The following is a 27,088-nucleotide window of genomic DNA, read 5'->3' on the forward strand; positions in this document are numbered from 1 at the left end:
CCGGGGACGGTCGGGGGTCTCAGAGGGGACCCCGGGGACGGTCGGGGGTCTCGGGGCGAGCGGTGGGCTCAGGGTGCTGGGGACAGAGGTCCCGGTGCTGGGGCTGTCCCCTGTCACCCCCAGAGCTGAGAGACTCCCTACAGCCCCCTGTGAGAGCAGCACCTTGGTCAAACGGATAATTTTTATGAGAAAGTGAAATCTTCAGGGTTTTTTTTTTTTTTTTTTCCCCTTAAAAGGTGTTTTTTCCCCTACTAGCCGTCACTCAAGAGGAATATGTTCTCCCACCGCCGCCTTCTCCGTGAGACATCTTTTACTCTCCTGCTTGTCGGGGAAGGCTCCAGGGTGATCCCGGGAATACTGGCAGCGGGAGCCCGGTGGGTTGTACCTGTTGGGTTGCACCCGTTAGGTTGTACCTGTCAGGTTGTACCTGTTGGATTGCACCCATTGGGTTGTACCTGTCGGGTTGTACCTGTTGGGTTGAACCCATCGAGTTGCACCCGTTGAGTTGTACCTGTTGGGTTGTACCTGTCAGGTTATACCTGTTGGATTGCACCTGGTGGGTTGTACCCGTTGGGTTGAACCCATCAAGTTGCACCCGTTGGGTTGTACCTGTTGGGTTGTACCTGTTGGGTTGAACCCATCGAGTTGCACCCGTTGGGTTGTACCTGTTGGGTTGTGCCTGTCGGGTTGTACCTGTTGGGTTGAACCCATTGAGTTGCACCCGTTGGGTTGAACCCATCGGGTTGTACCTGTTGGGTTGTACCTGGTGGGTTGAAGCCATCGAGTTGCACCCGTTGGGTTGTACCTGTTGGGTTGTGCCTGTCGGGTTGTACCTGTCAGGTTATACCTGTTGGGTTGTACCTGTTGGGTTGAACCCATCGAGTTGCACCCGTTGGGTTGTACCTGTTGGGTTGTGCCTGTTGGGTTGTACTTGTTGGGTTGAAGCCATCGAGTTGCACCTGTTGGGTTGTACCTGTTGGGTTGTGCCTGTCGGGTTGTACCTGTCAGGTTATACCTGTTGGGTTGTACCTGTTGGGTTGAACCCATCGAGTTGCACCCGTTGGGTTGTACCTGTTGGGTTGTACTTGTTGGGTGGAACCCATCGGGTTGCACTGGTTGGGTTGTACCTGTTGGGTTGTACTTGTTGGGTGGAACCCATCGGGTTGCACTGGTTGGGTTGTACCTGTTGGGTTGCACCCAGTGGGTTGCACCCGGTGGGTTGCACCCGGTGGGTTGTGCCCGGTGGGTTGTGCCCGTTCGGGTGCTCCCCGCGAGGCAGCAGCCAGCGGGGACAGACTCGCCGTAACCTGGAGGCTGCGGGGTGAGACAGGGGACGAGCGCATCCTCTCCCCTTCCGTCCCCTCACCCACGGGGGTTTGGAGACCCCCAAATCCACCAACGTGGGACTCCCCGCCCCCCCTCCCCCCCCATGCCTGGCACACCCCCCCCCCGCCCTCTGTGCCGGGGGTCTGAGCCACTGGGTCATCCCCTGCGGCAGCGGGGAATAACCTACACTTAATGTAAAGGCGGGTGAAGGGGGAGGGAGCAGTGGGGTGGCACCCCCACAGTCCTGCCCCGCTCCCGGGGTGCTCGGGGGGGCGGGGGGTCGGTCACAGTCGGTGGCGGCTCCTCCCGGGGGGGTCCTGCCTCTGCAGCACCCTGGAGACAGCAACACCCCGTCCCCACCCGCTGCGGAGACCCACCACCGTCCCGTCGCCCACGTCCCCGAGGAAAGGGCTAAACCTCCGTGGGGTGGGGGACGGGAGGGCTGCGACCCCACGGGAGGAACCTGGGGGGGGCCATCCCCCAAAACCTGGGGGGTGGGGGGCACGAGACCCTTGGCAGCACCCGGCGGGGTCGGCTGTGCCCCCCCCAGGCAGGGAGCGAGGGCAGAGTCCGGCCGCGCTGGGGTTGCATCGCTCGCGCCCGTCAACCTTGGGAGCGTTTTGTTCTTTTCTTTCTCTCCTCGTGACACCCATCCCACGGCATATCCGAATGTTTCTCGTCGATGCCAGTTATTAGTGCATAAGTGTATTTTGGGGAAAAAAAAGAAAATGGAAAAAAAAAAAAAAAAAAAAGAAAAAAAAAAAAAGAATTTTCAATTTATCACTTGTAACCATATATATAAATATATAAATATATATATTAAAAAGTGTTTATTTGCAAAAAATAAAAATTGTTTTAACAGTAAACTATCTTATAATAAACTCCCGATTTGTGACGATCTGTTCTTTTTGTTAATCATTGACAAATCCTCAGTTGGAGAGTACTGTAACAGCAGCTCTTAACAGCCGCGCCGCCGAGCACCGCGGAGGGGTAACTCGATGTACTGTATGTATTAAAAACAGCTGTATCGAATAAATGTTTATTGATTTTTTATTATTACTATTATCATCGTTATTTCGCAGTTGGGTGGGAGGGTTGGAGGCGGGAAGGGTTTGTCCTTCCCCCTGGGGGTGGCTGAGGAAATTTCCGAGGACATCCAGGCTCGCGCCTGGGTTGAACCCCCCCCCCCCCGGTTCCCATCCCGCTGGGGCCCCCCCAAAACTGGGACAGGGTGACGGGGGGGTGGGGGGGCCAGGCCGAGGACCGAGGATGCTTCTCGCAGCATCCGGCTCCCCCCACTCCCACGGCAAAAAATCCCCCCTCAAAACCACCCCAAGCTCTCCGCTCCCCAGCACCCAGTGACCAGTTCAGGGCCTGGGGCCACCCGGATCCCCGGTGCCCCCCCAGTTCTTCTGGGGTGGGGTGTTGTTGGGGGGGGGGTGTGTTTGCTCTGTGCTGCACCCCTCAGCTGCTTGGGCACCCACCGTGCCCATCTGCACCCCACAGCACCCACTCATGCCCACAGCACCCACCTGTGCTCACACCACCCATCTGCACCCCACAGCACCCATCTGCCCCCCCGAAGCATCCACCCGTGCCCACACCACCCACCTGCACCCCACAGCACCCACCCGTGCCCACACCACCCACCTGCACCCCACAGCACCCACCCATGCACACACCACCCACCTGCACCCCACAGCACCCACTCATGTCCACACCACCCACCCGCACCCCACAGCACCCATCTACCCCCCCCAAGCATCCACCCGTGCCCACACCACCCACCTGCACCCCACAGCACCCACCCATGCACACACCACCCACCTGCACCCCACAGCACCCACTCATGTCCACACCACGAACCCGCACCCCACACCACCCATCTGCACCCCACACCACCCACTATCCCCCCTGAAGCACCCATCCTGCACCCCGCAGCACCCACCTACCCCCAGGATCACCCACCCGTGCACACACCACCCACCCGCACCCCACCCCACCCACCTGCACCCACCCCACCCACTATCCCCCAGAAGCACCCACCCGCACCCCACAGCACCCACTCCTGCCCACGCCACCCAGCCGCACCCCACACCACTCACTATCCCCCCCCCGAAGCGCCCACCCGTGCCCACACCACCCACCCGCACCCACCTACCCCCAGAATCACCCACCCGCGCCCACACCACCCACTATCCCCCCCCCCTCAAAGCACCCACCCGCACCCCACACCCCCCCCCCCCGAAGCCCCCCACCCCCTCCTGCCCACAGCACCCACCTCCCCCCCCCGAATCACCCACTCATCTCCCACGCTCCCCACTCTCCCTTCCCCGGCCCCGCACTACAAATCCCGGGGAGCCCCGCGGCAGCACCGCCCCCCTCCCCGTCCCCCCCCCCTCCCCGTTCCCCGCCCCTCCCCGGCAGCACCATGGCCGCGGCCCCGGTGGCCGAGGGGGCTCCGGTGGAGCCGCACGACAGGTAAGACCCCCCTCCCGTGACACCCCACTCGGGACGGGACCGGGATCGCAACGCCCCGGAGCCGCCGGGAACCGGCGGCTCCGGGGCGTTGCGATCCCGGTCCCGTCCCACGATGCCACTTCCGCGAGTGGGGCCTCCCCGATCGCATCGCTCCTTCCTTTTCACCCCCCCCCCCCCAAAAAAAAAAAACCCTTTGCCTCTTCCCATCCCAGCCAGCAACACCGCGGATGCATCCCATTGCAAATATCGCCCTCCAAAAAAAAAAAAAAATCCATTATTTTTTCCAAACCGGCCTTATTTCTGGTTTGATTGCTTTTGGTTTTAGTTTTGGGGCTTTTTCTTGCCTTTTTTATTTTTTTTTTTTTTTTTTTTTTTTTTTTTTAAGCTGCCTTCATTTCCTTTAATTAGCAAACAAGCCAGCACATGCGCCTGCTCCAACGAGCACAAGGTGCCGGCGGAGCGGGAAAAACTGCAAATTTCCTCCCCTCCCACCCCCAAAAAAACAAAAAAAAACAACCCACCAACCAAACACACGGGGTTGGGGGTTATTTTTATCCCCCCACGCACGTTTTCCACTCCCAAACCTCACGCGTGGAGGAGCGTGACGGCTCCCAACCACCAAATACTTGGGGATGGGCTCCCAGCATCACCAGAGCGGCAGCGAAACTGGTTTGGGGGATGCGAGCACCCCTGGTTGGAGGGTACCAGCCCCCCCCCCCCACCCCCCAATCCCGGGGTGTCCCCCCCGGCCCCGCTTGAGTCGGTGCCGAAACACCCCCCCGTTTTTGTTTTTTTTTTTTCGGCAACGGACTAAGGAGCCGGCCGTTGCCTTTGCCCTTCCCGTGAGTCAGCGGCGGGTAGCAGGGTGGCCGAGGATGAGGAGGGGAGGAAGGAGCCGCCCCGAGGAGCGCCGGCCGGGCGGGGGGGATGAGTAACCGCGTTGTATAACCGAGCCCCTTCCACCGCGGAGCGAGCCTGACCGCGCCGTTCGGTATAAATAGCAGCGAGATAATTGGGGTTTGAAGAGGGGAATGTTTGTCCTTTTGTCGTTAGGAACCCGAGTCCTGAATAGAGCTGGGAGGGGGCTGGGCTGCCCCCGGGGTGGGGGGGGGGGGGGGGCGCGGGGCCAGGTTGGGGAGGAGGGGGTGTGATGGCCGATGGGCTCGCGGCGGGGGCACGGCACGGCGGGGCTGCCGGGCAGCGTCCTGGCACCCCTGGAGCCGCTGGTGGTGGGGTGGGAGGTGGGTCCCTCCATCCCGTGGGTGAGTCCTTCCACCCCTTTGGCAGGTTCTTCCATCCCATGGATGGGTCCCTCCTCCACCTCTCGGACAGGTTCTTCCATCCCTTGGGTGGGTCCTTCCATCCCTTCTTTCATCCTGTGGATGGGTCCATCCCTTGGGCAGGTCCCTCCATCCCTTGGGTGGGTCCGTCCATCCCTTGGGTGACTTCATCCTGTGGGTGGGTACTTCAACTCCTTCTTTCATCCTATGGATGGGTCCATCCCTCGGGCGGCTCCCTCCATCCCTTGGGCGGGTCCCTCCATCCCTTGGGTGGCTCCCTCCATCCCTTGAACAAGTTCCTCCATCCCATGGATGGGTCCCTCCACCTCTCGGACAGGTTCTTCCATCCCTTGGGTGGGTCCTTCCATCCCTTCTTTCATCCTATGGATGGGTCCATCCCTTGGGCGGGTCCCTCCATCCCTTGGGCGGGTCCCTCCATCCCTTGGGCGGGTCCCTCCATCCCTTGGGCGGGTCCCTCCATCCTTTGGGTGGCTCCCTCCATCCCTTGGATGAGTTCCTCCATCCCATGGGTGGGTACCTCCACCCCTTCTTCCATCCCTTTGGGCAGGTCCCTCCACCCCTTGGGCAGGTCCCTCCATCCCATGGATGGGTCCCTTCATCCCTTGGACAGGTTCTTCCATTCCGTGGGTGGGTCCCTCCATCCCTTGGGTGACTTCCTCCATCCCTTGGGTGGGTACTTCAATTCCTTCTTTCATCCTATGGATGGGTCCATCCTTTGGACAGGTCCCTCCATCCCTTAAGGCGGGTCCCTCCATCCCTTGGGCGGGTCCCTCCATCCCTTGGGCGGGTCCCTCCATCCCTTCTTTCATCCTATGGATGGGTCCATCCCTTGGGCGGGTCCCTCCATCCCTTGGGTGAGTTCCTCCATCTGATGGGTGGGTACTTCAACCCCGTCTTTCATCCCATGGATGGGTCCCTCCATCCCTTGGGTGGGTCCCTTCATCCCTTGGACAGGTTCTTCCATCCCGTGGGTGGGTCCCTCCATCCCTTGGGTGAGTTCCTCCATCCTATGGGTGGGTACCTCCACCCCTTCTTCCACCCCTTGGGCGGGTCCCTCTACCCCTTGGGAAGGTCCCTCCATCCCAACACTTCCTGAAGCCTTTCCTTGGATGCTCCCTGAACAAACCTCAGCCCCTGGCCTGGCTTGCTCGCGGGGTGGTGGGATCCGGCCCCGTCTCACCCTGGTCCCTGGACTGGGGGTTCCTGGTGTGGGGCCCCAGGGTTTTGCACCAGGCTGTTGCGATGCAACCGCTTTCGGCTTAAGTTAAAAGATGCTGTAGGACACCCAGCTCAGGGCTGGCCCGCGCAGGTCAGGCCCAACAAAAACCACGCTCAAAGATGGAGAAAAGCAGGTTTGGCCTCAGCGCACCCATGGGTGCCGCTCGCAGGGGTGGGAGCTGGGAGACAGACCCTTTCCCGTGGGGGACAAGCACCCCTCCGCTGTGGGTCTGGTGTGTCCTGATCTTTGACACGGATCCAGTGACAATAGTCGGGTTACAGCAGCCAAACCAGGAAAAGCCACGTGCAGTTTGGCTTCCGTCCTTAAATCGCAAGGAAAACCTGCCGAGCAGCTTTCCATCCCTGGAAGGAAAAAGGGATTTTTTTAATCCGATTTCAAGCCCAGCTCCCCGAGGCTGTGATTACAGAGGAGGGATTTGTGCTTAAAAATCATCTAGAAGACAAAAAAAGTCCCAAACCCAGGAATTTTGGCCTGTGCAACAGCTCGGAAACCGGGAAGGAGTTGGGAAGCGGAGGTGATTTGCGGAGGAGCGTGTGCTGGGAGGAAGGGTCAGTGACTGCCGGGGGGTCAGCGCCGGTGCGGGCGATTCCCATCCCACCTGGGAGCCCGGCTGGGATGTCGGGAGAGTTGCTCCCGTCGCTTGGACTTTTTAGACAAAGGCAGGAAAAAAGGCACCGGGGAGCGTGCGATAAGGAACAATGTCGCCTTGGCGAGGGCTCGGGCTCCTCACCGCCAAGTTCCTCGTCCCTTTTCTTTTTTGCTTCTTTAGTGAGAAAAGAATAGAAAGCGCTGCGGAAGAGAATTTTTATTTTTAAAACCCCTGAAAGAGCTTTGGCAGAAAAAGGGGAGTCCGTGCTGAAATCACAGGATGGAAAAGGCTCCTTTGGTCATGGCTGGCGTCGTCGGGGCAGCAGCCGCGGCTCGAGCTGGGGACAAGTTACCCCCGAAACCCCCCCCATCCCACTCCTCCCGCAGCCCCTGTTCGGGGACCAGTCAGTCCCTCGTCCCCAGTTTCCAGCAGCGCTGTAGTCACTCGAGGTGTGTTTCGGGGTGATGCTCCCCCCTTGCAGGAAGGGGGTCAGTTTGGCCATGCCCAGTGCCCCCCATGTTCAACGGGGGGTTTGCTGAGCACACCGGGATGCAGCGTGTGTGTCCCCCCCGCCTCTGGAATAGCCCCAATTTTATTATTTTAATATTCCATATCTATATGGAATAGTCCTTCAGGGAAGAGGAGGAGGAAGGGGTCTTCTCCTCCCCGTCTCCGGCCCCATTTTGAGACGTTCAGCCCCGCTTGATGGTAAATGGGGGGGAGAATCCTCCCCACACCCCCTCGGAGCTCTCGTTCCGCCGTGCCGGGGAGGGCTGGGGGGCTCGTTTGGTGACCCCATCGCGACGAGCCGCGTCCCTGACTGAGCCAGCGGTCACCCCCGCTACCTCCTCCCGTTCTCAGCAGCCGCTGCAGGGCGGGGGGTGCTGCTCTGCCCCCTCTCCCTGGGGTGGGGGGGTGGGGGGGTCCTCCTGCCGCCGTGCCCGGCCCATCTCCCACCCGTCCTGCCCTTCGGCTGCTGCCCGGCTTCTGCCAGCCCCTGGGTGCCCAGGCTCCCTGGCCAGGCTGGCGCTGGGAGAGGGACCCGAAATGGCAAGGGGGGGGGCACACACAAACACACACACGACACCAGGCAGCTGGCAGGGGGAAGGCTGAGAGAGCAGATTGCAGGGCCCGAGCAGCCAGCGGGACGTTATTCTTAGCCGCCCGCAGCCCCGGGGTGTTGAGTTTCACCCACTTGTTTACTCCGGGGCCGAGGGGACGGCGAGGGGCAGCTCTTCCCCGGGGAGCTGGGGGGGGGGGGGCGCTCACAGGCGGCACCTCCCGCCACTGGGGGCTAAGGGTGAGCCCCACGCCGAAAACCCCACTATGGCCAGCAGCACCCCAGCTCCATCGGCTGGAAGCTGGGTGCTGGCAGGGGACCCCCCCCTCCATCCCTGCCACCCCCCCACCTTCCCTCCGGTGCCGCACACTTACCGGGGGGGGGGGGGGGGCGGGGGGGCTGCTGTCCCCAAGACCCCGGAGAGCCCCCAGCCTCCGAGGCAGCTGAGCGAGCCCCGGTCCCGGGGAACAGAGGCGCAGGGAGGGGGCCAGTGTTTATTTGCCTGGGCAGGGAGTGGTGAGGGGAGGTGTCGCTTTGCCCCCCCCAACCCCCCCCCCCCCCCCCCCCCCGGCTTTTTCTTTAATCAAGCCAGTGCTATTAATATCAGGTAATGAACGTAATCTCTAGGTTAAGCTATCCTCTTAGGCGTGCTGACCGCTCCGCAGCTCCCAGCAAAAGACACTCCCCCGGCAGCGCTCTGAGCTCCTTCCTCCACCTTCCACTCCTGAGCACACACACCCCCCCCCCCCCAACATCTGCTGGGGGGGGGTCTGCATCACCCCAGCCCCTCAGCATCCCGCAGTCCCCGTGCCGGGACACACACACACACACACACACACACACACACTCCCGTGCATGGCTCCTTGCACCGGGGTTCACCCGAGGAGCCCCGCTGGCACGGCCGCCCCCTCGCCGCGGTAGCGCCGGGAGGTTTTGGGGGGTTTTGGGGGGTGTCACCCTCTGCCCGGCATCCCCTTGTGCTCCGCAGCGGGGTGGAGATGAGCAGCCCCCCAACCTTCTCCAGCGTCCGCATATCAGGCTGCTGGGCCCTCGGGCCCGACGGCAGGTGAGTTCCTCCTTTGCTTCGCTTTTGGGTGGGTTTTTGCTATTTTTTTTTTCTTTTTTTTTTTTTTTTTAACCTCTTTGCTCTCCGTCGCTGCTCGCTGGAGTGAACCCTCGGTGGCCCCAGTCCCGGGTCCCCAGCTCCCAGCCAGCTGAGGGCTGCGAAAGCACAGGCAGCAGCTGGGGGGGAAGATCAGCTTCCCGGGGGACAAGGGGTGAAGCCAGCCCGGCGCCGCTCGGCAGGCTGCGGGGACCCGGCCGCTGGATTTGGAGGGCTGAGCGCTGGGCTGGGTGCGGTGTTGAGGGGGTGCTGAGGAACGAGCCCTGGTGGCTTGCAAGTTCAGGTTTGGGGCTTTGCCGCTTTTCCTTGCTGGCTGCGGGAGCTGTTGGCACCTGCCGCCTTTCCCTTCCCGCCCCAGCACGGAGCCGGGGCGGTCGGAGGGCACCGAGGGCACGGGGATGGGGCTGGAGAGCCCTTTTGGGGAGCAGACCCCACGGGCAGGCATCCCCCCGGGGTCAGGCTTCCTCCTGGCAGAGGATGCACCGGCTACAGGGAAGGCAAAGCGTCCCCCAGAAGCCGGGGACAGTCTGCGGAGAGCTGGTGGCAGCCAAGCCCCCCGCGAGGGCTCTGCGGGAGAGGGGTTCCCAAGCCCGGGACGGTTTTTCTTTTCATATTTGCTTTGCTGTGGCATCGTGCTGCTGAAATCGGGGGGGGGGGTGTGCTCTGCTCGGGGGAGCCCGGGGAGGGTCTGCGGGGGGCGAGGACTGTCCTTTGGTTGGAGCAACGGCACAGATATCGGCGCTAAATCGAGAGTCACCTTCCGCCGGGGGCGAGGGGCACTGCACGGGCTTTGTCGCTGCTGCAGGGAATTTTGAAGAAGTGATAGGCAGGAATGGGCAAGGGAGATAGCTGCGCGAGGGCTGGGATCTGCCTTTCCTTCGGAGGGGAGGAGAGTCCCTTCCTGGCAAAGGCGGCCGCGGAAAACATCTACAAACAAGTGTAACATTAGGAGAAAATGCATGACCTTTGCAGAACTCCGGGACAGTCCCGCAGCCCTCCCCACGGCCGTGCTTATCTGAGATAAATCATGGGAAATGCTGATTTAAGAGGTGTAGAATATCTACCTCTTGTATAGATACAGACGGAATTCTGTATTTAGGTATCTATAGATACAGAGTTTAGGTGGAAGTCCAAGAGTATTTGGATGAGAGGAGGCGAAGCAGGCCAGCTCTTGGAACAGGATTAAAATGCTGCATCCAAGAGGACGGCTCGGCTTCTCACCGAGGGCTGTCCCGTGTCCCCACGCCGGTCCCTGCGTCCCGCAGCGATGCCCCGGCACGGAGCTGCTGGGTGGGTCCCCCCTGTGCCAGCCCCCGGGGAGCAGGGGGGTGACACACGGGGAAGCAGGGTGTCAGCTGTGACCGCAGCCTGTAATCCCGGGCACAGCCGGAGCCGTCGGGGTGCGAACCTCAGCCGGGAGATGGGTTGTGGCGATATTGGTCAAAGATGCTGGTAAGAGGCTTTGCAGAGCTCGGGCTCCCCTCCGGCTCGGAAAAACAGAGTTTTGCCCAACTTTGGGAATCGTGGGCTCGGCCGCGGAATCTACGGGCTGAGGTTGGCCCAGGAGAGCCGGGCGCTGATTTACACCGACGAGCAGAGCATCCCGAAACGCTCGCCGGGGGCCGGCATGTATCCCTGGAGGAAAATCGGCTGAGCAGCCCCGGGCGGCAGCGCCGGCGGCACGGCTCTGGAGTAACCGCAGTCCCGGGAGAGGGGCTGGGACACAGCTGAAAGGAACTGTTTTATTTTCTGGTAAACAACCGTGGTTTTGTCATCTCTGCTTTTATCAAGCCAAAATGACTTTGTTTATGCACCGGCGTCGACGGCTGATGTCAGCCCCGCGCTGGGAATAGCGCGCGGTGCTTAACTGCTGCTGCGGCGTCACCGGGGAGGGGGGGGGAGACTGAAATACCCCGCCTGGGTTTGCTCCTTCTGCCTCTTCAGTGGAAGGAGCCAGCAAGAAACCCCAGGAGGTTTTCCTGCCGGGTCTCACCTCCTGACGTTGCTTTTTAAAAGCGACGGTTGGGGTGTTCACAGCTCCTGGGTGAGCCGGAGGCCGGCGGTGCTCGATGCTGGCCGGGCTCGTCGTGCGAGGGCCGGGGTGTTGGTGGTGTGAGGCTGTTGCGGGGTGACTCTGTCAGTGCAGCCTTGTAGGGTGGGCATCGGGGTGAGGTGTCCTGGCGCAGGGGCAGGAGCTGCGGGAGCTCGGGCTGGTGTGCCGGGCGGGGGGGGAATCCCACCCTGCTCGGGGTGTTTGCTCCATCGCTTGATGCGCAGATGGCCGAAATGTTGATCTTTATCTAAAATTGTTTCAAAAAGGGCTAGGGCGGGGGGGGGGGGGGGGGGGAAGGGAATTAATCTTCATACCAAAACAGCTTAAAAGCAAACCAAAATCTGTAAAGCCCTGCAGTTTAAGCCCTTTCAAGAGCAAAAAAATAACAGAGAGGCAGCAAAACCCCACCAGCTCGGCTGGGCTGTACCAAACACTGCCCAGGTTTGGAGCGTTCAGTGCCCTGGGATGTTTGACCTTGCAGAGGTTTTGTTTCCAGCCCGGTCACGGTTGGAGAGGGGAGCAAACATGAGCAAGGAGAGCCCTTTGCACCTTCTCACAGGGAGGAGACATCCCTCCCGAGGCGGTGAAACAGCAAGCGGGGAGGAGCAGGAGCTGGTATAAATAATCCTCCCCATCCTTGTGCTGGCCGGGGAGCGTGGCTGCAGCTTATCTCCTGGCCAGAGGCCACTTATCGCCTCCCAGCCGCTGCTCTCCCGCTGCCAAACTCAAAAGGGCTCCAGAGGGTGTTTTTTTGCCTCTCCCTCCCCAGGGCTGCAGTGGGAAGGGAGATAAGAGAGAGGTATTTAGCAGGTCCAGGGCTCCGTCCGTGCTCGGTGCTCGCTCAGCCCGCACAGCAAAGCAGATGCAAATGGCTTGGCAGCCCCTCTGCCTGGCTCTGACTTGTCCCCAGGGCTTTCAGGGTGGGAGAACCAGAAGTTTGAGTGGGAGTCGAGCGCTCGGAGTGGGGAGAGGAAAGAGATTGTTCATGGGGGGGACGAGGACGGTCAAGCTGTAGCCTGTGTGTTTGGTTTCCGTCCCTGCAAAATGTCCCTCGGCACGTCGGGACAGGTGATTGTCCCCCTGCAGTGACACCCCTCCGTGCTTTTCAGAGCTCACTGGAGCGTTTATTTAACGCAGACATTCCCCAAGCAGAAAGGCTGTAGGAAGCAATGCTTGTGCTGCAGCTTTTCCAGGTTAAAGTGTCCTGTGGGAGAATTCCTCGACGTTGGCCCATGGCCTGGGGTGGCAGAGGCGAGGGGCCTTGGCAGGGCTGTGGTTACCTCTCCCCCCTCCTCTGTTGCATCCCTCCCTAGTACAGCGTGGGATCCCCCCGGGGACCTCACCCCGGGCCCTTCCCCACCACCGCTAACCCACCTCCTTCCTCTCCCCATCCCCAGCAGCAGCAGTGCCGAATCCTTAGACCGGCTGTACCCTGCTGTGGGCTCCACCAAGCCACCCCGAAAGCGGACCACTAGCCAGTGCAAGTCTGAGCCACCCCTGCTGCGGACCAGCAAGAGGACCATCTACACAGCTGGCCGCCCACCGTGGTACAACGAGCATGGGACACAGTCCAAAGAGGCCTTCGTGATAGGTAGGCAAAGGCAGCGCGTGTCCGGGCTCTCTGTCCCACCTCTGCCCCTCAGCCGGTGCTGCCTGCCTAGTGGCTCTCCAGGAGACTGGGAGGGGGGGGACAGGATTCCTGCCCCACAACCTGCTTGGGAACTTGAGGTTGACTCCAGGCTCCAGGCTCTGAGCTGCTCAGCCCGGGCAGAAGCAGGGGGAGTCCCCATGGTTAGTCCAGCGTTGACTGGGTGAGCTGTAGGACTGGGCAGAAGCTGAGACCTTGCAGCTCAGGGGGTAGTGGATTACAGCAGGCACTGGGCAGACCACAACCTTTGCTTGTTGTTCCCTTCACTCTTGTTGCCTGGGTTGTCACGAGTTCCCAAGGCTGGTTCTCATGCCAGCTCTCCCCTCGTTACACAACCGTCTAACGAAGGGTTTCCCAGCTTTTGCCGTGGACACTGCTGGCAGTTATAGCACGTGCCATTTGACATTTCCAAGGCTGATCTCTCTTGTAGTGCCTATCGATCTCCCTCTTTGGAGGTTCCTCCAATTTAGCAAAACAGAGCAGGACCTGGGCTCTAGCCTGTGGTTGGAAAGCCAGATGGTGGGGTTGGTGGCTTCATCCCCTTTTCTGTGGCAGGCCTGGGAGGAGGCAGCGCCTCTGGGAAGACCACGGTGGCCACCATGATCATTGAGGCTCTTGATGTCCCTTGGGTGGTTCTGCTGTCCATGGACTCCTTCTACAAGGTGAGGTTGCTCGTCGTCAGGCTCCTTGGGCTGCTGTGCCCCTTGGCATAACCTCCCGATGGGGAAACGCAATGTGGGTGTAGTGACAGCCTCACGGTTCCCCCCTTCAGATGGTTCTCGGGGCAGAAGGAGAGGTTTTGGTGCACGGCGGTGGGGATGGAAGGCTGCTGGTGGGGCGGCCACGGGGACTAATCTCTTTTCTGTGGGCAGGTGTTGACCAAGCAGCAGCAGGAGCAGGCAGCCAGCAACGACTTCAACTTTGACCATCCCGATGCCTTCGACTTTGACCTCATCATCGCCACCCTGAAGAAGCTGAAGCAAGGCAAGAGCGTGAAGATCCCCATCTACGACTTCACCACCCACAGCCGGAAGAAGGAATGGGTACGGGACACTGAGGGGGTGGGACGAGGTGGGGGGACTGCCAAAGAAGGAGAAGGGGGTGCCGACTGGACCCCTCCAGCCCCTGACTTTGTGCAGTCGCCCTCTGCTCCGTGGCTAGCTCGGGGCGCATTTTTCGGGTGAGCTGTTGCAGTCACTAACCACCCAAATTGATTCCCTGGGATGGGGCGTCTCTGAACACATCTTCTGTGTCAAACCACGTCCGTTTTGACTCCACAGAAAACCCTTTATGGCGCCAATGTGATTATCTTCGAAGGCATCATGGCATTCGCGGACAAGGAGCTCCTGAAGGTGAGGAAGGGTTTCGAATCGGTTCTGAGGAAGCCTGACAGGCGCAAGTGCTGCAGCTTCCCCTTCTGCACAGCACCAAGAGAGGCCCGGGCGCCCCGGGGCTGCTGCGCACTGCTGGATGGGACCCCGTCCTCCCACAGTGCTTCAGCATCACCCTGAGAAACCAGCCCTCCACCCCCTACCCAGCTGGGGGGAGGTGGTGGGAGCATCCTTCCCCCTGAGGCTCAGCAGCGAGGAGGTGACCACCTCTTTCAGGTCACACCAGCACCTCGCCGTGCGGGAGAAATAGGCCTTGAGTCCTGCAGCGGCAGGGGAAGAGCCCCCGGCAGAGGTCAAGCTGTTCAGCAGAGAACCTTCAGTTCGTTCCCAGGAAATAGGAGCCGAGTGGCGACCTGGTCTCTGGCAGTGGTGGCGCATAAATATGACTAGAAGTAGCCCAACTCCACGCTGCACAGCCCGGAGCAAAGTCTGCTGCACTTCTACGGCATCAAGCCTGGTGTTCCTAGGGTGGACTCACCCAGCACTTCGGGCTTCCTTGGGAATTATTTGGATGCATGAGAAACGCTGTAAGAGGGAGTGAGCCAGGCACAAACTTAGCCAAGCTCAGCCTAGAAAGTTGCCTTCCCTGCCAAGCGAGCCGTTCGGGTTGCACTTTCCTGGAGCAACGATGACCTCCAGTGGACAGCTGGGTGAATCCCCCCAGATCCCTCTGAGCATCCCTGCTCGTGTCTCTCACAGTTAAGGGTGGTGTGATGAGCTGATACCCGCCATGCCTGGCTCCCTTCCAGCCTTAAGCCAGCCTCTCAGTCTGTGTGGTGGGCATGTCTCCCCCTCGCTCTTAAGGAACGCCCAGCCAAAGTGTTGGAGCTGCTTAGAAATGGAGACAGGGTTCTGGAGCAGGACAGGTCTCGGGGGGCGTGAGAGGAAGGGGAAGGTGGCAGCACGGGACTCGCTGCAGCACCTGCATTGCAGCCAGGGTCAAGTTCAGGGGCTGCAAAGCTCCCCCCAGGCCGAAGCAGAGCTGAGCTGAGCTCTGTTAAACTGGTGTTGTGCCGCGCACAGGGCTGAGCCTTCTGGTTGTGGCTGGTGGAGACGGTCAGTTCGAGTTACCCACCCAACCTGGTGGGGTTTGTTCCTTCCCTTCTCGTTTCAGCTCCTTGATCTGAAGATATTTGTGGACACGGACTCGGACATCCGCTTGGTGCGTCGCCTGCGCAGGGACATCAGCGAGCGTGGCCGTGACATCGAGGGTGTCATCAAGCAGTACAACAAGTTTGTCAAGCCCGCCTTCGACCAGTACATCCAGCCCACCATGCGCCTGGCCGACATCGTCGTCCCCCGAGGTACCTGCTCAGGGCTGCCCCGAGCTGCCGCGTGGCTCCGTCCTGAGTGGGACCCCAGAGACCCCGTCCCGCCGCCCTCAGCTCTGCTGGCCAGTCCCACCACCCTCCGGCTGGCGAGGACAGAAGAGTGGCTGTCCCATGCCAAAGCAAAGGTCCCTCCAGCTGAGTGTCTCCAAACACTGGCCGAAAGCACATTCCTAGGGGAAAGGCTGGACTTTTCCCTCAGCGAGGCTCCTGCCCTGCCAACTCCTGCAGCTTAGCGGTTTAAAAGCTAGAGGTGACCTCCAGACACTCGATAATAGATTACTAAATAAGAATTTAATAGAAGGAGGAATGTCTCCTGCTTTGCTAGGAAAGGGATGTTTGGTGTACGGTGTATTTTTTAGCATAGCTTGGGGAAGAAACATGTTTCAGGCACTGCCGGCACTGTGGTCCTGACCAGCCGGTCCCTCTTTTGCTTTTGATTCACTCCAGGGAGTGGAAACACGGTGGCTATCGACCTGATCGTTCAGCACGTCCACAGCCAGCTGGAAGAGGTAAGAGCTGCCTGGTCCGGCGGGTGTTAGGGGTGGGGACAGCCTTGGGGACAGCTTTGCCTGCGCGGTGGTGGCACTGCGGGAAGCGGTGCGCTGGGTGCCAAGGTGGGAATGGCCTGGCTTCCCTCCGAGCTCCAGGCGTGTGGGACACAGGGCTGTCCCCGTGATCTCCCCCTGTTTCAGCGAAGGAGACTGCCTCGTCCCTGTGCTCTGGTTAGTACAAGGCTCCTCTGCAAGCTGTCGTCCAGCAGCAGCTTCTTTCCCTCCTTGGGAGAGCAGGTCATCTGGGGACAAACCAACCATCCTCCAGTGACCCGAGTGATGTGCAGCCCTCCCGGGGCCAGCATCGCCCCAAACCCCGCAGTACTTCAGCTTTCTGGCTCTGGCTTCTCCTCTTCACCCCCCTGCAGTCACTGCTGCACCGTCAAGCGCCCCCTTTTCCACTTCTGTGTCGGGTGCAGCCCGCAGGTTTCAAAACCCAAAGTCTTGTCATGCTTGACGCCCAGCCTGAGCCCCGATCCAGGCAGATGCTCCGTCACTGGCTTTTACGAGTCGTCTTCTGCGTCTCCTGGGCCAGTCCTGACCAGTGGTTTGAGCTGGGGACCCTTCGATCAAACGACCCCATTGCCTGCTGCTGTTCCCTGAGCAGCACAGCCGCCTCGCCTCCCGCCCCACGTCTGTAGCTTTGATGTTTTAAGTCGTGGAGACGCTTGGGGCGGTGTCCTGGGAGGTGGGAGGAGCGTGGCCTGGAGGTGGATGCACCTGAAAGTAAAGGGCTCAGATTCCCGGCAGAGCTCGGTGAGCTCCCAGCCCTGGGTGTGAGCTGGCACACGCTGGCATCGTGCCTCCCGTGCCTGCTCAGGTGGGACCACTCTGATGCAAAGGCGTGGTGGGTCGTGCCCCCTCCCAGAGCACCCCGCTCTCCGCAGGGTTGCCGGCGGCACTCGGGATTCACAGCACTAAGCTCTGGCAAGTCGGGAAGTCGGTTTCGAAACCCTAAGTGAGAGGAGCAAGGACCAGAGCCCTGGCATCGTCGCTAGCACCGGGCTGAGGAGGGCAGGCAGGCGTGGGGCACAGGCCAGGAGGAGGGAAGTGGCTGTTTCTCCCAGCCCCTGGGATCCGGCCGGGAAAGCTGGGGGTGCTGCAGCGAGCAAACACAGCAGCTCCTCCCCAGGGCGCTGCTGCGAGCCAGGAGAGGGATTGGCTTTTGAGGGGGGGGCTTTCATTTACCTGGGGAGGGGAAGACGGGGAAAAGGCTACATGGGAATGCAGGAAAATATTCCTATTTTTCCTTCTCTTTTATCTTGAACCGACCCTGGTGTTGACAATGCTTAATACCGGTTGCATTGTGTCTTTGTGTTGCTGCCGCAGCGTGAACTCAGTGTCAGGTAAGAGCCCCTAACTCTGTCCTGTCTGTGCAGCCCGAGGCATTTCCAATGCCAGGCACTGCTTGGCCTAACCCTGACCTGCGGTCGAGACCGACAGCTCGCCTAACGCGCGGCCTCGACACGCTGGCAGCTGACGAAAGGCCGCCTTGTCCTTGGCTTTGGGACCAGCAGGGACAGGGATGGATTCATCCTGCAAGGGTAGCACCAGCTTGAGCGCAGCCCCCTGAAGCTGGTTCGTTAGCTGGGGACTCTCTGCAAGATGGGAAGCTTTGAGCCCTGGGATTCTCTTACTTCCCTTCATCCTTTAAGAGAAACGGTTGTTCAGAGCCACTCTCCATCCCTGATGATTAAGCGTCATTAAACATCAATTATTAGATTAACGAAAGCGGCTCGGGGGCGGGGGGAGCCCTGGATCCCTCTCGGCTGCAAGCCTGATGGCACTTGGAAGGAGCGTGGCAGCTTCGGCGTGGTGAGAGGTGCCCGCTCTGCTGCGGTGTCTAAAGACAAGGCAGCAACTGCCTGGGGGCTAAAAAAATGCTTATGCCTTAATCCAGCAGGATTTTTAATTTCTCAGTATCTGCAGGCGGGTGCTATACATTGTACGTTGATTTACTTAACCTCTTCAACATGTGGATCCAGATGGGACTTCAGCTCTCTTGCTTCCATTAAGCAGCCAGCTAAGTTTCCAGGAAGTTTTGGAGGAAGCAGAGGGGTTGCGTTATCACAGATGGGTTTCCATTTAGATCTCCATGATTGCATGGAGACACTTAAGTAACCCTAAAATTTACATTTGGCATACAACAAGCTTTTAAAATACCTACGACGAACAGGGAAAAAACCCTCTGCTTTACTTGTTTCTGCTCAAGCCATTCATTTCCTAGACTAGGCAACTGGACGTTTTGTTTTATTTCTCTCTGCTTGTTTAACACCATGGGGCCTGACATTTTCACACAGGCAGTGTAAGCTTCCCTGTGTGTCTGGAGGTCCAGGTGGGAAGGTGCTCTTTAGCGTGGAGAGATGTCTGTTGCTTTAAAAAATTGCAGGAATAATGTTAGAGGGTGGACTAATGTGTGTTTATGTATATATGCCCATATATACACACACACACACACATAAGCTTTCCTTTCTCTCCAGTGATTCTCCACTTTAGTCACAGTGGCACTCGGTACAGGTGATCTTTTTGTGCACCTTGAAAATCAGGTATTTAATAATATGTCAAGAAAGTATTAGTAGTTTTTTGACAGCAAGTTTGGAAAGGTAACTCTGACCTCCAGAAATAGCTCTGTGATAACTAGAGCCACAGACATTTTTATGTTCTGTTTAAGGCTCGTGGTTTCCATTTATACCTTTGCCAGAAAGTCTGGAAAAAATTTCCTGCCAAAAAGTCTTTTTTTTTACACTCCTGGAGTCCCAGTGCTTTTACTGCTGCTGTGGTTTCCCGTTAGCTCCTCTGCAGCTCCGGGCTCACAAGAGGGGCAAGGTGGATGGAGAGTTGCGTGGCAAGCGGGATGTGCCTGGCAAAGATGGGGCTTTTCATCTAAAACAATTCCCTATCCTCCTGTCTTGAATGGCTTCATCTAAATGTCACGGTTGTTGTTTTGATGTCGCTGCCTTTTGGCAGCCGTGGGGACGCAGCGAGGCCCTTTATAGCTGGTAGAATAAAACCTGGATGCTTCCATCTGGCCCCGGTCCAAGATACTTCTCCGGTCCTTGTGCTCCAGGCTGGCCCTGGGCTGCCTCTCCTGCCGCGGAGGGTGGCTGGCACAGGCAGGGAGTGCCTCTCCCCGACTCTCAGCCGATCCAGTGGGTGAATTCTGAGGAGTTTAAAGAAATTGGTGCCGTTCCCTGGACCTGCCACCCTTGTTTTCCCCCTGTAACTGCTGGCTGCTGAGGAGCACTGTTGCCTTCCTCCGTATTCCCTCAGAGCACAGGTCAGACATGAGAGGCCTTGCAGTTGGGATGTCTCTTGTCCAGCTTCCCCCCACGTTTAACTGGGCGTTTAACTGCTGGAGGTGTCATTACGTACAAGCACTCCCAGGTGAGTATTTCTCCACGAGCCCAGCAGCAGGAGCTGGACCAGCGAGCCCGTGCCTGCCGAGGTGCAGTGCTCTCAGCAGAGCCTGTTTTCCATCCCTTCTGCCATGCTATTTCAGCCACCAGCCCGGGTCTCGGAGCCAGTGCTCTTTTCAGCTGAATTCTCCTCGCCAATCAATATTCCCCACCCCCAAGGTCTCGATCAGCTTGGCATGCCCTTTGCCAATTGTGTCTTTAAATATCAACCCGTGGTGCAGTTTAATAGCCCTTGTTTGAAATGTCAGCTGTGAAAGCCAGCCGCTGTACGTGTTTGAAATGCCTTGACTGCATTAGCTCCTTTGTAGCTGGATGTCTCTTGTCTGCTTCCTGCTTGATAGCATGCTCAACAAAGAGCCGAGGATGTTCCCTGAAGCCTTCCTGAGAGATGGTCACCCCTTTCTCTCTCTCTCTCTCTCTTTCTTTCTTTCTTCTTCTTTTCTTTTTTTTTTTTTTTTTCCTTTAAAGCTTTTGTTCTGGGGGGGGGGGGGGGGGGGCGGAAAATAAGTTTCAAAAGTGAGACGTTTTCTTGACGTGCTCACGGGCTGCCTGTCTGAATTTTCCGTCGCGGTCCTGCCTGGCAGGGGGAGGGACAGGAAGCATTGCTCTCGCAGGCAGGCTGCCTGCAGGTCGTGGCAGCAGAGACCCGTCCCTCCCGGCAGGGCCGGGCGAGGGGTTTCACTGCTGGAGAGGCTGAGCTCTTCCCTCTGCCTCAACCTGCAGCCCCTCTCCAAGAGATGGTGATCCCAGGGCAGCTCCAGGTGGACGCCGGGGAAGGAAGGTCTTCCCGGTGACAGTGATGCTCAGAGCCGGGTTTCTCCCCGTGTTCCTGGTGCTCTTGGCTTTCCAGGCTCTCCGAGGCTTGAGCAGATCGTCTCTCCAGGGTGCCAGGAGGTGGGAACCCCTGTGAGCCCACAAGCGATTTGCACGGGCGCGGGGCAGGTTGGATGGAGGTTTTTGCAAGCTTGGCCTTGAGTGCCTGCGCTTGCCCTGAGCAAGGGCTGGATGTTGCCCTCGGGGCTCCGCGAGCTGCAGCTGCTGTTGCAGTGTGGTACCACCTGGGACAGAGATGGGACAGTGTCCCTGCCGTGACTCCGGGGCGGTGAGAGCGGACGGAGCTTTTGCCTCGTGGAGCCGGTGCTGGGGAGAGCAGCCGTGGCAGGACTTGGTCACCAAGGGAGGAGCACTGGGGTCTGTACGGCGATGGACAGGGCACCAGGCAGGTCCAAGAGCCATAGATCAATTAGGGCTTTTTTTTCCCCCTCTTTGACTAATGACAGTGCTTTTTCCTTTGTTTCATGTCACGTTTGTCCCTCTGCCCTTAAACTCTGGTGTTTCCTGTCTTGTCTCCCCTGAACATCCCTCCCACCTGGTGACCAGAGGAAGCTGCGCTGGGATATGTGAGGAGACAAACGCTAACGGCAGTGTTTTGGTTGTGACATTAACGCCGAGGGTTGGGCAGCGTGAGCCGCGTTACTAACCCCGGGCTGGGGGGTCTTCGAGCAGACAGCTCACAGGGTCCTGCTTTGCTGGGGCTCTGCATTCCAAACCGGGGTAGGGGGGACTTGAGAGAGCATCTTTATCCCAACCCCAAAATTGGGACCTGCTGCTGTTCCCCCAGAAAGCACCGTGGGGACCTCCCCAGCACTCAGTGGCTCCCCTGCTGTCAGGGACAGGGGCCTGAGCAGGGTTGCATCCAGATCTCCCCGTCCCCGCGCTGAGCAGCAGCCCCTGCGCGGGTGTCGCAGGAAGGTGAGGAAAGCTCGGTGACAAAACGCTGACAGCGTTTCCCGGGGGTTCTGTTGACAGCTCGGGGTGCAGGGGAGGTGTTCCCAGGCACGCAGGGCCGCTCTCGGGGGTAAGAGCCTTCGCTGGCATCTGTGGCAGGGAGCAGGAGCCGGGTCACACCGCATCTCCCCCCTGCAGCGCCACAGAGCCGGCGGGGCGGGATGCTGTGACAGGGACCTGGCAGGGATGGAGGGGACAGTCAGGCCTGTGCCCCTGGGTGGGAGACCCCTACAGCTCCTCTGGTTTGGGTGACAGCGGTTTGTCACCTTGGCAAGCCCAGCTGGGGCCGTGAGTGGGTGTGAGGCTGCGTGTTGGGGGGCTGATCTCTGGCCTGCCCACCCCCTCAGAATCAGGCAAGGAGGCAGCTGCTCTGCGGGCAGCGGTATCTGCCAAAGGCAGGGCTCAGGTCCTCACTCACCGCGTGGGTCTGCATCCCCGGGGCCAGGAGGGGTTTGGGCAAGGCTGTGTCCCCAGGATCTGTCCCCAGGCCAGGTCTGGCAGGAGGAAGGAAGCAAGGGGGGGGCTGCAGGAGCAGAGCTGCTGGGCACAGCCCTGGCGTGGGAGCGGCTCCGGAGGCAGCTAACCCGAGTTGCGGTGACTAACAAGAGCAAGCTCGCTTCACTGACGGCGGGTCCGGGGTCTTGAGGGCTGCTTGTCCCAACCCAGCCGGGCTCTGCCGGCAGCAGGCAAGCCTGCGATGGGAGCACAACCCATCCCACCCGCTCCCCGGGGCTACGAGCTGCCTCGGCTCTCCGGAGCGTTCCCTGCGTAGGGGATCTTTGCTGCTACGCAGGACCGGAGCTGGCAAAAGCAAGAAGGAGCCCTTAAGTACCCACAGGCCTTGGGAATGTCTCATTTGGTGTTGGTCGGCCAAGACCAGGAGATGGCTATGTGGATGGAGGCCTCAAGTCATCTAGCTCTGCCCTCCTCCATTCCTACCCAGTCATCTTCTCTGTCTTATTCTCTGCTTGTGTGCCTCTGTGTGTGCGTGTGCAATTAATCCAGGTTTCTGCTCGGTTTGAAGTCGTAATCACCTGGTGCTTTCATTGGTTTGCTCTCTTCTCCTCCCCAACATCTCTCTGACCGGGATGCAGCCGTTGGCACGTTTGTGATCTGACGTGTGGCTTTCGGACCCCAGTCCTCCTCCCAGACAAAGTCACTTGTCCATCCTGCCCAGCCTTGTGGAAGCCAAATAGCTGTGACCTTCATCTCATTACTGCTGCTCTCAAAGGGAGAGGTGACTAATGGGGCTCCATTGTGCGCCTCCCCGTGAATGGTGTTCCCTTGATCCAAGAATAGCTCCCAACCCTATTAGTTATGTGCAGATGAGTCACACAAAGCCGATCCTGTCCAGCCTTAAAGTCTTGAAGCTGTCCCCAATTTGGCATCAATCTGACTATCCCTGAATGGGCCAGGCACTCTCTCTCTCTCTGAAATGGTCTCGTTGCAGCCTGGCTCCACATTGAGCCGTGTGCCAGCACCGCGGGCCTGGCTGCCTGTCCCCTTCTGGGTGACATCTGGCACTTGCCGGACAAGACAACCACAATGGCTCCTCCTCACCCCATGAGTTCAGGATCCACCACCAGATAAGACTCCCGAGCAGACCGTATTTTCCACTTTCTTCCCAACCAGTGGAAACCGAGATGGGCCAACCACGGGTCAGATGCCCAGCGTGAAGGGCAGGTCCTTGGGCCATGAGGTCCCCCTTGGCTCCACCAACCACCCGCTGCCTGCCCCATCCGTGGGAGCAGGGCCCTTGGCCATCACGGGGAGACCAAGCAGGGCTGGCCGCTCGTTCAGCTCGGCTGGATGGCCTTGGTGTGCATTTGCAGTGTGAGATGACATCTGGGAGGATGGCTCCGGCCGTGTGTTGTGCACCAGCCTTCGGGCAGCCTTGCCTGGACACCTTCTGACCATGTGTTTGGTTTTCAGGGCCGCCCTGGCCTCTGCCCACCAGTGCCACCCCCTTCCTCAGACCCTCAGTGTGCTGAAGAGCACCCCTCAGGTGAGGGGCATGCACACCATCATCAGGTAAAGCCCCCACCACCGCGGGGCCTCTGGGGCAGGATGGGGCTGGTGGGGTGGGCTCGGCTTGCTTTGGGCTCCCCAATCCTACTTGTGCCCTGTCCTTGTGACATGGGGACAGGGGACAGGATAGACGGTGGTGGACCCTAATCCGTGGTCTTGCCAGCAATTTTTCTGCTTTTTACCTTAAAACAGCCACCGCAATTCCAGGCTCTGCCAGGGGGCCCTATGCAAACAAGGCGCTGGGGCTGCCCTCTGCCACGCAGCCTCTGACCTCTGTCAGCATCTCCCCGGGCACGTTTTGGTCTTCAGCTTACGTTGCCTTTCCCTCCCTTCTAGAAACAAGGAGACCAGCAGAGATGAGTTCATTTTCTACTCCAAGAGGCTGATGCGGTTGCTGATTGAGCACGCGCTATCCTTGCTCCCGTTCCAGGTGGGCACAGGGGGTGTAGCTGGGCGGGTGGGCAGCGGGCGCTGTGTTTCCTCTCCGAATCTGAACCCATAACTGCCAGGCAGCTGGGACTCCACATACCTGCTCCTCCAATCTCCCCCGTGTATCAGATCTTTCCTCCTAGATTAAAAAGGGCAGGGCTCTCCTAGGCCATGGAGCAATGGCATGGCCCTGGGTGACAACTCTTTGTCCAGCCTCAGTTTCCAAGGGTCCAGACCAGCCCGCAGCTGGCTGGCTCCCCAGGAAGCAGGGCTCCTCTGAGAGCCACATCAGCACCCCTGATAATGCTTCTCACATGGTCTTTGTAGAGTTGCACAGTCCAGACCCCTCAGGGACAGGACTACGAAGGGAGGACATACAGCGGGAAGCAAGTAAGTGGAAGCAAAAAGGACTATTCAGTCCTGCCCCGTGGGGTTACGTTGAAAACCCCGTGGAGGCAGGGGAAGGACACCCTTGGCTTCTCAAGGCTTCCGTCAGGCCTGGGTTTGGTGCCTACGGTCATGGTACCCTGTATCATCAGGAAGGTCCGTGGCCAAGGGTGTCATCAGCAGTGTCACTGTGCCACTGTTGCCCTCACAACCCTCTCGGAAGGGCTGTGCTTTGGGCTTGCCCACAAAGAGCCCCCCCCAGAGTGCCATACTTGGGGCGGTGAGCACCTCCCACGCCGTGCCTTCCCGTTGACCCTCGCTGTGTGCGGCAGATCACCGGGGTGTCTATCCTGCGAGCGGGCGAGACCATGGAGCCGGCGCTGCGAGCAGTGTGCAAGGACGTCCGCATCGGGACCATCCTCATCCAGACCAACTGCAACACGGGCGAGCCGGAGGTAAAACCGGGGGCTCTGGGCTGCCCAGGGCATCTCCTGGCGTGAGCCTGCATGCAGGAGGTGACTCGGGTATTTCCTGAGAGCTCTTCAGCCATCCCAGGGTTGATCTTGGCGGGGCGGGGGGGTGGTGGTGAGTGCTCAGAAAACGAGTGCTTTGAAAGCTTCTGAAGTGGGCTTTGCCAGCGCGGTTGTGCGCACAAGGGCTGGTTTGCTGTCCGAGTGTTTGCACCAGCGTCTGGCTCCAAGCTGACAGCTGGGGTCCCCGGGGTAGAGATGCATGAAAGATCCTTCTCCCCTCTAAGAGAAGGGCTCGGGGGGCTGCATTTGCTTTCAGCCTCCAACCTCTAAGCTGGTCTCTCCTCTCCCTGCCCAGCTCCACTATCTGCGGCTGCCGAAGGACATCAGCGAAGACCACGTCATCCTGATGGACTGCACGGTCTCCACGGGCGCAGCAGCCATGATGGCAGTGCGGGTGCTGCTGGTACGGAGGGTGTCGGGCACGCTGCAGGGGCTGGGGTGGTTCGCTCCCAAACAACATGCAAAACACCAGCCACAGCCAGGCCGAGGGGCTTTGCCCTGAAACGGGCTCCTCCTTCCAAAGGAAGGTGTCACGGGAGACAGGAGAAGCTGGGGTGACTCTGTGACCAGGCGTCGGCAAAGTCACCCCTTCCTTGTGTAGTAACAACCTGGATTTAGCTGGTTTCTTGGTCCTGTGCTCGTTAACCCCAGCTGGCCACAGAGAAGGAAAGAGAAAAAGGGGCTCCAGGAAGGCCCTTGAGCACTTAGAGTGCAGCTCCCTGGAGGAATGGGCCATAACACACCATAGATACCCTTACCCTGAGCTGTCCCTGTGCCTTTCCTGTAGGATCATGATGTCCCAGAAGACAAGATCTTCCTCCTCTCCCTGCTTATGGCGGAGATGGGTGTCCACTCAGTCGCCTATGCTTTCCCTCGGGTGAAGATCATCACCACTGCTGTGGACAAGAAGGTGAATGACCTTTTCAGGATAATCCCCGGCATCGGTGAGTATCTGGGTAGGAATGAAATCAGGGGGGATTTTCAATGCTTCTGGCATTGTGACAGAGGAGGTGCCCCAGAGGAGGTGAAGCCCTGGTTGTCAGCGGCACCTTAGGTCTGGCCTTATTTTACCCGGGGACCCACTGCCTCTCCCAGGTCCTGCTGCCCCGTGGGTGTTGGGATCAACACACGCAGGCTCTGAGAACTGTCAGGGAGCCATAACCCTGTTGGCAGCGGGAGCCGTTCCACGTGCCGTGAGCCTCCTCCGGCCCCAGATGGAGGAGCTGGGCTGGGACAGCTGGAGCAGACCTGTGCCCACCTCATTCCCTCAGCTGCTACCTTAAATGAGCTCATCCAAAACAAGCTCACTCTGTTCTGTCCTCACCTCTGCTGTGCCAGGAAACACCCCTGACACCGGGTGCTAAAACAGCCTCCAGGCTGCTCCAGTTTTGCTGCTACACGAGTTTGAGTGCCGCTCAAGCTGTCGGATAAACCTGCTTTTGTTTCCTTGCCTGCTGGGGGGAGAGCAGGCTGGAGGACGGGTCCCAGGGCTCCCTGCAGAGCTGTGCCAGGACTGCGTCCCTCTTCTTCTCCCCACAGGGAACTTTGGCGATCGGTACTTCGGGACGGACGCTCCTCCCGACTGGAGTGACGATGAAGATGCTCTTAGCACTTAGCTGGATGTGGAGATGCCACTGGCGCCAGGCAGCTTCAGCACCGCACCTTAATCCCTCTGTCCATTTCAGATTTCTCCTTCCTCCTCACCAAGCATAGATATTTTTTTCAAATCTTACATTGGAGATCTAGGGCATATTTTTTCAAAGAAACACAAATCCTAGTATGACTTTGTGGACAGTCACGTGTCCCAGCATAGAGCGGAGTTAATTTATTTTAATTTAAATATTTGCCTATATAACTTATTGGAGATATTTTATAAAGAAAAATAATAAATTTTTCTCTGGTTTTCTTGAATGGAACCATTCTTTGTCACACCCCAGGGGTGCCTGGAAGGATTTGCAACCCTTCGGGACTGCTGCCCTGGGAGGGGAGATGCCGTGAGCCTTCTCCTCATAGGAGCTGGTGGGGGCAGAGAGCTCCCTGTGGCTTCTCTGCAAGGAAAGGGTAATCCTCAGACCAAGATCTCCTGCCTGCAGCGGGGCTGTGAGCAGGAGAAAACCCCCCCCGCTCCCATTCCCCAGCTCCCTCCTCTTGCTGCCGTGCACCGAGGAGGAAACGCCATGCTCTAGATCCACGTGAAGGGTCGGTACCACGGGAGAGGCAGTTCTGCAGGGAAGCAGAAGTTCAGCTCAGATCACATCACGCTTTAGCTTAAGACGCACCAAGCCCCTGTTTCAGTTCAGCAGCCAAAGTGAAACACCCGAACACCGGCCTGCTCTTGCTGAATCAAAGCTGCTCAAGATGTGGTGAGGAGCAGGTCTCGTAACGGTCTCCAGGAAACTGTTAGCTGGCCAGA

The 27,088-nt window shown here is 59.1% G+C and overlaps 3 protein-coding genes across 6 annotated transcripts in view; 2 read left to right on the forward strand and 1 right to left on the reverse strand.

Moving 5' to 3' along the window:
* Positions 1 to 1,083, forward strand: part of ZNF512B (zinc finger protein 512B) — a 35,053-nt gene extending 33,970 nt beyond the window's left edge. Inside the window, exon 17 of one of the 2 annotated variants that reach the window (XM_042800921.1) lies at positions 237 to 1,083. The gene's annotated coding sequence lies outside the window, so the exon portion shown is untranslated. The remainder of the gene's footprint in view (positions 1 to 236) is intronic. The other variant, XM_042800922.1, reaches the window with a different exon arrangement.
* LOC122154152 (uncharacterized protein DKFZp434B061-like) lies at positions 186 to 2,885 on the reverse strand. Of its 2 annotated transcripts, XR_006166069.1 has the most exons (3): positions 1,184 to 2,885; positions 428 to 1,127; positions 186 to 385 (listed from the first exon to the last, which is right to left on the reverse strand). XR_006166069.1 is itself a non-coding variant. In XM_042800932.1 (2 exons), exons 1-2 carry the CDS (start codon positions 1,341 to 1,343, stop codon positions 529 to 531), a joined length of 759 nt encoding a protein of 252 aa, XP_042656866.1. In that variant the 5' UTR covers positions 1,344 to 1,604; the 3' UTR covers positions 186 to 528. The 2 variants fall into 2 exon arrangements, 1 of the variants encoding a protein (XP_042656866.1); XM_042800932.1 differs by having other exon boundaries at positions 186 to 1,127; positions 1,184 to 1,604.
* An 843-nt stretch (positions 2,886 to 3,728) lies between these two features.
* On the forward strand, positions 3,729 to 26,586 carry UCKL1 (uridine-cytidine kinase 1 like 1). 2 transcript variants are annotated; one of them, XM_042800913.1, is made up of 15 exons: positions 3,729 to 3,807; positions 12,571 to 12,764; positions 13,377 to 13,483; positions 13,694 to 13,864; positions 14,102 to 14,173; positions 15,327 to 15,516; positions 15,991 to 16,052; positions 17,424 to 17,440; positions 23,231 to 23,329; positions 23,663 to 23,756; positions 24,083 to 24,145; positions 24,475 to 24,597; positions 24,971 to 25,078; positions 25,463 to 25,619; positions 26,215 to 26,586. In XM_042800913.1, the coding sequence occupies exons 1-15, from the start codon at positions 3,758 to 3,760 to the stop codon at positions 26,289 to 26,291; spliced, it is 1,584 nt and encodes a 527-aa protein (XP_042656847.1). In that variant the 5' UTR covers positions 3,729 to 3,757; the 3' UTR covers positions 26,292 to 26,586. The 2 variants fall into 2 exon arrangements, with proteins under 2 accessions (XP_042656847.1, XP_032857701.2); XM_033001810.2 differs by lacking the exon at positions 3,729 to 3,807 and adding an exon at positions 8,665 to 9,063.
* The last annotated feature ends 502 nt before the right edge of the window (positions 26,587 to 27,088 follow it).

The sequence above is a fragment of the Tyto alba genome, unplaced genomic scaffold (assembly GCF_018691265.1).
Source record: "Tyto alba isolate M040663 unplaced genomic scaffold, T.alba_DEE_v4.0 Super-Scaffold_33, whole genome shotgun sequence".
NCBI lineage: Eukaryota > Metazoa > Chordata > Aves > Strigiformes > Tytonidae > Tyto > Tyto alba.

Excerpts from the sequence above, each read along its gene's own strand:
- UCKL1 (XM_033001810.2), top strand. The coding sequence starts at position 8,996 with ATGAGCAGCCCCCCAACCTTCTCCAGCGTCCGCATATCAGGCTGCTGG. Across the intron at positions 14,174-15,326 it reads CGGACAAGGAGCTCCTGAAG|CTCCTTGATCTGAAGATATT; the intron begins GTGAGGAAGGGT and ends TTCTCGTTTCAG. Across the intron at positions 25,620-26,214 it reads CAGGATAATCCCCGGCATCG|GGAACTTTGGCGATCGGTAC; the intron begins GTGAGTATCTGG and ends TTCTCCCCACAG.
- LOC122154152 (XM_042800932.1), bottom strand. The coding sequence starts at position 1,343 with ATGCGCTCGTCCCCTGTCTCACCCCGCAGCCTCCAGGTTACGGCGAGT. Across the intron at positions 1,128-1,183 it reads CACTGGGTGCAACCCAACAG|GTACAACCCAACCAGTGCAA; the intron begins GTACAACCCAAC and ends ACAACCCAACAG.